The 9,228-nt window shown below is 41.0% G+C and overlaps 1 protein-coding gene across 4 annotated transcripts in view; it reads right to left on the reverse strand.

The window, feature by feature from the left end:
* maml1 (mastermind-like transcriptional coactivator 1) overlaps positions 1 to 7,740 on the reverse strand; it is a 23,028-nt gene extending 15,288 nt beyond the window's left edge. For 2 of the 4 annotated variants that reach the window (XM_023430597.2, XM_023430595.2), the window contains exon 1: positions 6,131 to 7,740. In XM_023430597.2, the coding sequence (XP_023286365.1) occupies positions 6,131 to 6,460 (330 nt within the window). In that variant the 5' untranslated portion in view covers positions 6,461 to 7,740. The remainder of the gene's footprint in view (positions 1 to 6,130) is intronic. The other 2 variants (XM_023430598.2, XM_023430596.2) reach the window with 2 other exon arrangements.
* Positions 7,741 to 9,228: the final 1,488 nt, after the last annotated feature.

A 9,228-nucleotide genomic window follows, 5' to 3' on the forward strand; every position in this document is an offset into this window, starting at 1 on the left:
ACAACAAAAGACCTACTGCCATCTATTGGGGTGGGGGGTGGGGGTTCCTGCCACAGCTACAAAGCCTCTGCAACATCAGTGGAATTCTGGGTATTTGAGTCCTTGGTCATTCTGCTAATGTTACCACTGTAACTTACACTGGAACCACCAGTACTACTAAACTACCACTACTACTAGCTTTACTATCATCACTCACAGGAGGACTTAACTGCTGCTTCTGGTACAACTTTAGATTTTATTCCTTCACTTTTTCTGACTGTGGATCAGACAAAGATTCACTCTGAACTCTGGGAAATTATTTAGATTAAATGACAAAACTACAAAATCTAAAAAAATCCGCACATGACAATTGATTGAGACCAAGCAGGTGTCAGGTGTGTTATCTATATTTGAGTGGATTTGTTCAAAAGCTGAATTAAATCACTTAGTCAGTTCAGCTGCTTCGAGTGTGTGATATTTCACAGTGAAATATTTCATCAGTTTTATAAATGACATTAAACTCAATGTTTCTGTATCTTAGAGAATGGGAAACAGGCGCTCGCTGAAACAATAAGCAAACTTTCTGTCACATTGACATTAAAATAAAGCCGAGGTGAGACCACGGAGACACAGAGCTTCACTCTGCATATTTAACCTCACAGTTAAACAGACAAATAAATGAAGGCTGAATATCTTCACAGTGACTCATCCTGAAATCTTTCACTCTGGCTTTGCCACAAAAATCCAAAATATCTTGTGTGTTTCTGTCAGTTTATCGTAGTGTGAAACCCATGAAATCCTTCATGACCGTTTCTTTTAGTGGTGTTTTCCTTTGTTCCTTTGTTTTGTTTATCTATCCACTATCTATCTATCTATCTATCTATCTATCTATCTATCTATCTATCTATCTATCTATCTATCTATCCATCCTTGTGCCTCTAGAAACAGACTGATGCTTCAACAGGCAGATTTCACTCGGGTAATTTCCTGCCTCACAGTTGTTCATTAATCAAATTTAAGGAAATAACTGTTAAAAATGTCTATTTATGTTTAACATTTGTGTAGAAATGAGCTCAAACACTGGTGGAGGTGAGCGATGCTGATAAAATCATCCACCACAGAACATTTAATTTGATTTACTGTGATATTCTTTTAGTGTTTTATGGAATCAGTCTCACACAGCTCCCTCTGTATCCTCCGCTACAAACTCACCTTTTTACATCTAAATCTTTACTTCTAATAACTATTTTACTTTTATCTTATATTTTATTCATTATTTATATTATGTGTTTTTACTTTTACTGTATAATATCATCACTCTAACCCTGCATAAAGTATAGTTCAGTTAATTAACCGTTTGTTCTGTGAAATGGCCGTCACAATTACCCACAATCCACGGTGACGTCCTAATATGTCTTTGATTCTACCAACAGTTCAAAACCCAAACATTCAGTTTACTGTCATACATGACAAAGAGAAGCATCACATCTTAATTTATTTTAAAAACTATCAATCGATTATTTAAACAGTTGCAGATTCATTTTCTTTTGATCGACTAATTGATTGATTGACTAACTGTTGCAGTTTAAGACACCACCGAGACAAAATCTCTGATTGATGATTTCATATCATCTCTCTTTATATACTGTGACATTTCCCACCACTAAATATCAAAATTTACAGTATATTCGAATATAAAATATATTTCTCTGTTACTGTCAAATAATCAAAGTATCAGAATCTAAACTCATCAACTGAGCTCTCATTTTGTCTGCTGTGAAAAATGTAGTATGGTTATCAGCATCTTTGTGACATCACTACTGAAAGAGGCCAATCACAGCGTGCAGAGGTGCTTTAGCCCCCCCCCCCCAGCAGCAGCGACACAGAGGTTGTTGTCGAGGTTGAGCGAAATGTGAGAGCGAGGAGGCGTTTCCTGACAGTGTCAGTGTTCAGGAGCGAGGGTGATGAGTCAGCGGCGAGGGGGCGGTGGGGGGTTTCTGCTCGTACTGAGTCACCTCTCAGGACTCCAGGTCTGTCCCCGCTGAGACGAGGCTTCACCCTGAGCAACAAGCCGACACTGATGTGTCTGCTGATATCACAGCACAGCAAGACTTAATACTACACGTTCCGTCACTTTGTTGTTCTGTTTAAAAGCCTTGAACCCTCCAATCTAGTGACAAAAGAACCTCCAAAAGAACCCCAACCTCTTTACAGCCACTAAAAGCCCTAAAACCCCCGCAGTGACCACTAGCATCTCTTTAAAGATCCACTTCCTCACAGGCCTTCAGAACCTCCTGAAGAACCACTAAAACCCTTCAGTGATGACGGCACACTCCTAAAGAACCTCCAAACCACATCCATTGACTCTAGATTCTCTTAAGGAACCAATAAAACATCAATGACCATTGGAACCTCTTAAAGACCCTTGGTGACCATGACAACCTCTACAAGAACCTCCAAACCTCTTCAACAGCCACTAAAAGCACTAAAACTTCTGTAGTGACCACTAGCATCTCTTTAAAAACCCACAAAACTTCCTCAGAGGCCTTCAGAACCTCCTAAAGAACCACTAAAACCCCTCAGATAATCTTACAGAACCTTCAAATCACATCAATGGACTCTAGATTCTCCTAAGGAACCAATAAAACATCATCGGTGACCACTAGAACATCTTAAAGACCCATATAAACTCCTCTGTGGACTAGACCCCCTAGAAGAACCCCCAGCCGCTCCTGAATCACCTCTTAACACCGTGCAGGATGCAACGGAACCTCCTGAGGTTCTGGTATTGGTTTGGATCTCTGTCCAATTATGCAGAACATTAGAGCCTGTTCCAACAGGCAGATACAGTCCTGATCCAGAGCTGATCCAGACCTGCAGCCTGTTCAGAGTCCTGCAGTTTAAAACCAGCTAAATCATCCGACAGGCTCAGCTGCTGCGACACTATCAGATGGACTTTGTATTCTTCTACATTCCACTCCTCTGTTTTCTAACAGCTGAGTTTCAGGTAACACACACCTGTCCTCTGTGTGACCACATACAGGAACTGGGAGGACTTTCACAGACTGTAACACAGTCCGGAGTGAAACCCTTCAGTGTTTTATACAGGACTGCTGCCACCGAGGATGAAACATTAAGCCAACACAGATAATAACATACTCTGAAATACTGGGATATGACTTGAGTGTTAATTTGCACATTAAGATTTTTTTCTATTCAAAACATGAGAGCAGCTCTTTTAATATTATGGCTGGTTTGAGTTTTGACTATAAAAAGTGAAGAGTTTGACTTGTAGCTTTAAAAATAGAAACTGCATCACTGAACTGAACATACTGTTGGTGTTCACACAAATCTGATCAACCTTAAACACAAAGAAATATTGATAACTACGGTTAAGCTGTTGGAACAGGCAGATATTTTGATAATATATTAATCGTGACTCATTTTTGAAGTGTGACACAGTGACAAGTACTCTCTGATTTCAGCCTCTCAAATGAGAAGACTTTCTGCTTTTCTTTGTCACATCATGATAAACTTTATATATTTTTGTTTATTTGGACTTTGGATCGAACAAAACAAAACATTTGAAGGCGTCATTTTGCTCTGTGAAGCTGTGATGGGCATTTTTGACATTCTTTGATGCTTCATAGATTAATCAATAATGGGAATAATCAATCAGTCTGGGAGTGACGGCAGCTTTCAGTCATGTGTTTTGAACTGGGCTACAGTTTGGTTCACAAGTGCACCTTTAACCAGATACCTATGTGTACATTTTTATAATTGACTAAATGTCAGAGAAGAAGAATAAATGCCAAACCTCAAAGTGAACGTAGAGGTTTGACTTTTTTTATTCAATAATTATTAATTAATCTGTTTAAATAGATTAAATTATCAACTGACAATTCATTTTCTTTGTTTTCTTTGAGCACCAAAATACTGCAATAAATACTAGACCAAAAGGGGAGGAGGTCAAAGGTCAAAGTCTGGAGCTGGCTGAGATCTGGTGTCCTCCTGAAGGACACTCGAGCAGGATGAAGGTTTTAAACGAGTCAGTTTGTGTCTGCTGAAGCAACCACAGGCGACCACACCGGCTAAGGTTGCTGGGAAGCTGAGATCACGTGACCAGACAGTACAGCCACAAACACAACACTTCCTCTGTCAGTCACGGAGGACACACACACACACACACACACACACACACACAAACACACACACACACACACACACACACACACACACACACACACACACACACACACACACACACACACACACACACACACACACACACACATTCAGACCAGAGAAGCTGCAGAATGTCACTGATCAGCAGCTTCGGCATCAACAATCATTGCGATGAGCTCCAATTAACAAACCCACAGCTCAATATCTGTGAGACACATCTAACGGCTCTCACTCACACCGCAGCTTCAGGCTGTCTGAGACGGAAAGTGACAGTTGTGAGAGAAACATGGTGAAATCTGTGGTCCGGGATCTCACCATGAGACGTATCCACTGATGGACAGTTTGGTGGCCAAAGACCAAACTCCAATTGCTATAACTCACATCTGCAAACCAACCAATCCGAATGTAACGTGATTTGTAACATGTTAATTTTAAAAAAATATGTTTTTAATTATTTAAAAGAATAATAATTAATATATTAAAAAAAATAATATTGGTTATTTTATTTTATATATTATTATTTTTATTTACCGATTTCGTTTTATTTTATTTTCTCTTTCATTATCTTTGATGTTTCACTCCTGTGTTTTCTCTTGCAGACTGCTCTGTATTTTGGAAAGCACAATAAATAAATTGTTCAAAAAAGAATGTAGCATGAGATAATGCAGAGTACACTATGCGACACAACAAGTCGTACGTGTTACTTTTGAATTAAGTTTGTTCACACTCACACACACAAACCACAACAATGGAGGTGAAAGGAAAAACCAAGATTGTGTGACTCTGGCAGACGAGCTGCGTTCAAAACATAAGAGCAGCTCAGATGATGATGATACAGTGAGCTGATGATGTGTCTCTGCTCTCGTATGTTATTCTCCATCGTAGCGCTAAGATTCACCAGACACTCATCACACTATCTGACAGCCTGACACTGATATCGTCCGGTCTGACACAGAAGCAGTATTTTATCGGACCCCCCCACCATCATAATAACCAGAGCTGTCAGATCCCAGTCAGATTTTAAACAATTCTTAGTTCACCAGGCTTTCTTCAAGTAATTGATTATGTAATGGAAACATCTTCAATCTTTGGGCCCAGATGTTGTCATGCAGAAGAACATACTGTAATCTATAATCAGTTACACTCAGGATGGTGTTATGATGATAATCACTGTGACACAATATAAAGTTGTCTATCAGTACTGGTTGAATTTTTACATGATCTTCGCATCAATGTGATGACGAAGGCTAATCTACACTTGTATCTTCTTCACTCGTTATTTTATCCATTACCAGTTGCTCAGTTGATTTTTTTTTTTGTTTAGAGCTGCAACGATTAGTTGAACAGTTAGATCATTTCAGACATTTTTTACTTGAGCATCAAGGCCAGCTGTAGCTTGAACCTGATGATGTTGCTGGTGTAATCAAACCAGTAGATCAAGGATAAGAGCAGTGACTAAAGCCACAGCTACCAGTTAATTTGATTATCACTTAATCTACCAGGTAAATGTCCAAAAACAGGTAGTCAACAATTGTCTGACCAACCATCCAAAACCCAAAGATATTTCATTTAATCTAATACAAGACAAAGAAAAGCAGAAAATACTCACAATTACGAAGCTGGAAACTGAGTTTTAGCTTAAAAAAATGGTTCAAACTATTAACCGATTAATCACCTAATGTTTAATCCCTAGCAGTGACCCTTCACTACATGGTCCACCACTAATGTCTTGCCACAAATACACAACATTATCGTGAGGAACATTTGGTGATAGTATTGTTCTGTGCTTGTCATTCCCACCACTAGAACAAAACTTATTAAAGCAACGTGCCAAGGATCTGATTTAGAGCCTCTGTGACCCTGCCTGAAGCAGCTACAGCTGTCACTCTGGGTGGTTTATTCCTGCTGCACCAGCCTGTTGTGTGTCTGTGATCTAACATCCAGCCTGTGTTCAGTGCTCACTCACCGCTATCAGGGTGCTATTCCGGCTCTGCTCCGCCGCCGTCCCTCCGCTCTCCCCGAGCTCCGCGCTGCCGCCTCCGCTGCCCGGCGCTCTCTGGCCGGCCTGGTCGCCGCTGGGCTGGGGCTGCCGGTGTTTGTTGGACCGCTTGGCTTTGGCCTGCAGACAGCGCTGGTGCAGGGCGAAGGTCTGCTGCCTCTCCAGCTCCAGCCGCTCCAGCGTCGCGTTCTCGTAGCGGCTCTCGCAGCTGTTGTGATGCTGCCGGAAGAGCTCGATCCTCCGGCGGAGCCTCTCCATCACCGCGCTGTGTCGCGGTGTAACAAAATCCGCCATCATCAATACAGACTTGTAGTAAACTCCCGGCTCAGGTTTCGTCCATAAAATGCTGAATTTGGCTCTTTTCTCTCTGGGCGTCTATACACCCCCCCTCGCCCTCTACAAAGACTCCTGTGCTGGCTCCATGGAGGCGACCTTTGTCTTGCTAATGGCCTTCAGTCACAGCGGCACTCACTGCCGGAGAGGAAAATTGGGTTTTTGAGGTGCAATACCATTCAGCCTCCTGAATTTAACCACTTAAACCCAAGTGTACAGTATGAACCTCGTTAAATACAACAGCTCATTTAAGTTGCTGTGTAAAACAGAGCTACTGGAGTCCTGCAACAGAGCCGCATTCCGCCCGAGTTTAACCCCAAATCAAAAACACACACCTCATGTATTTAACCCCGTGGTATGAAAACAAACCACGGTCCGCTACTTCTAGCACAAACCATTTAAATTATTTTCACTGCATTGAAATCTCCAATAAAGAAACAGTGCTGTTGCTGTCTCGCCATCAAACTAACTCCCGTCGGGCTAAGTTAAGTTAGCACATTCCTCCACTCACAAATCAAAGTTGGAGCGTCGAAAATTCCTTAAAAACTATCTGAGCTGCCGTTAAATTGTGGTTGTTCTGGAATTAGCTGGCGTTAGCCTCCGGCTTTACCTCCACGCCTTTACTGGAGATGATGTTACAGTCCGCGGGGGCATCGTAACGGCTCCCCAACTTGTCTGAAACTTTATTTTGTTCAAGTATTCGGAGTTAGCTTAGGTAGGTAGCCAGCAGGGCTAACTGGCTAGCGCTTCTGGGCTTCTTCTTCACAAACTTGGCAGCGATTACTCCGCTAATAAACACATTATTTTATCCAATAACGCACTTTCACACACGAGAAAACAAACGACAGGACTTCCCAGACAATTAGAGCTTAGTGAGTTTTTAAATTCACTTACTGTGAAAGTGTAGCTGTCCGCTCTTCCTACAGCATCTGTCTAACAGCTGATCCTCCGCCTCCGTGTAGCCGTTAGCCGCTAGCTGCTAATGCTATGTTTTGGGTAACGATAGCTCGACTAGCTGGCTGGCTAGCTAGGTGGCTAGCATGAAACATTTAAATAAGGCATCATACTCTAAATTTATTTCCCCCTAGGTGCCGTCGCGGATAACCCTCCCCGTGGCCGAGCCCGAGTCGGGATGGTTACGGCTGTGAAGCGGAGGGTCGTCAGTCAGAAGGGGCTAACTCGGTCCCTCTGTGCTGCTTCTATTGTTTTCCAGCGGACAGGCAGGTCCACGCCGCCATTTTGGGAACTTTCTCTTTTTTTCCATCAGCGACAAGAGGAATGTCCCTGCGCCCGCCTCAGCGATGAGTGACAGAGGAGACAGCCAATAGAGAGCGACCGCAGCGTTGAGAATCAAAAAGCAGCCCAATCAGAGCTGAGAATCCGCCCTAACGTCATGGAGTAGCCCAATTTATAACTTTCATTTAAATATAATTTATTTGTGTGTTTATTTATGTTCACCTGTGTTATTTTATTGTATTTATTAATTTCAATTCTTTAAAAAAAATATGTAGTTTTACATTTTCATTCATTTATTTTCGCCTATTGTACTTATATCATTTAAATTATTATTTCTATGTGCTGTTGTATTACTTGATGGATTGTACATGTCCTTTAAAAAAAAAAAGATCATTTAAATATCAGTAAAATTTAATTAGTTTTTTACACAATGTCTTTTGGGTGATTTTACAGGTAACAGCAAAAGCCTTCTCTCATATGAACAGATGTAAACTTTTACAAGAAAAATAAAGAGTAATGTTGCCATGGATTCAGTGAGTTACACTGTGGAGCAGAACTTAAACCCAACTCTTTTTGGCCATCTTGTAGATTTAAATATGTCGGATTCACCATTAGCAGTTCCTGTTTGCTATGTACCTTTGGATATAGTGACGCTTATGAACAAAATACTCTGACACTGAAGAAAACTTAAAAACCTGATGATGCATAGGCAAGTTCTGCAGTCATAGGGAGCATTTAAAATAGTTTATCAAAGGTGGATTACCACCTGGGCAAAGCAAGTAACTGCCCAGGGGCCCAAGAAGGCCCCAGGTTAACTGCATATCATTTGGATCTACATAATATAGTAAATATCTATATTTATCTATCTATCTATAATTTGATACGAACTATCTCCACTGATGAAAGTCCAGTATCAGAAGAAGCTTCCAAAGCTCCTCAGACTGCAGTTTGTTGTTTCCTCCTCTGCACTGATGGACAGATGGTTCATCCAATCACCTGACAAGTATTTTAGAAATTTTACTTCCAAAAATGACAAAGAATAAACGATCAAAACTGTTGCCAATTGATTTTCCCGCAATCAACTAATCATTTAATTGACAAATCATTTCAGCTGATATACTGTATATTATGGGGGTCAGTTGGCGTCAGTCGGGGCCCAGCAACATATTTTTACCCCTCAGGAGGTTAATCCAGCCCTGCTGCTTAGACACACACAAAAACACAGTTGCAGTGGTGATATATCTGTCAAACATGAATCTAACTTCAAACTAAGAATGTTTAACTAAGAGCTCAACAAATAAAACCTTTTTTATAATCATCAGAAACTAAAGACATTTTACCAAATAATGTTGCTGTTGAATCATCATAACCAATGAAACAGGAAATGGACTTCATCTTCAGTCTCATCTAAATCAGTCTTTTCTCATCAAGAGTCGACAGTAACGTCCCTGAATGTTTTTCTGCTTCACATCAGGCGGCAGCTGCTTTTCATCAGA

This window comes from Seriola lalandi, unplaced genomic scaffold (assembly GCF_002814215.2).
Source record: "Seriola lalandi dorsalis isolate HSWRI2012SDOR001 ecotype SW California unplaced genomic scaffold, Sedor1 jcf7180002054907, whole genome shotgun sequence".
NCBI classification, from domain to species: domain Eukaryota; kingdom Metazoa; phylum Chordata; class Actinopteri; order Carangiformes; family Carangidae; genus Seriola; species Seriola lalandi.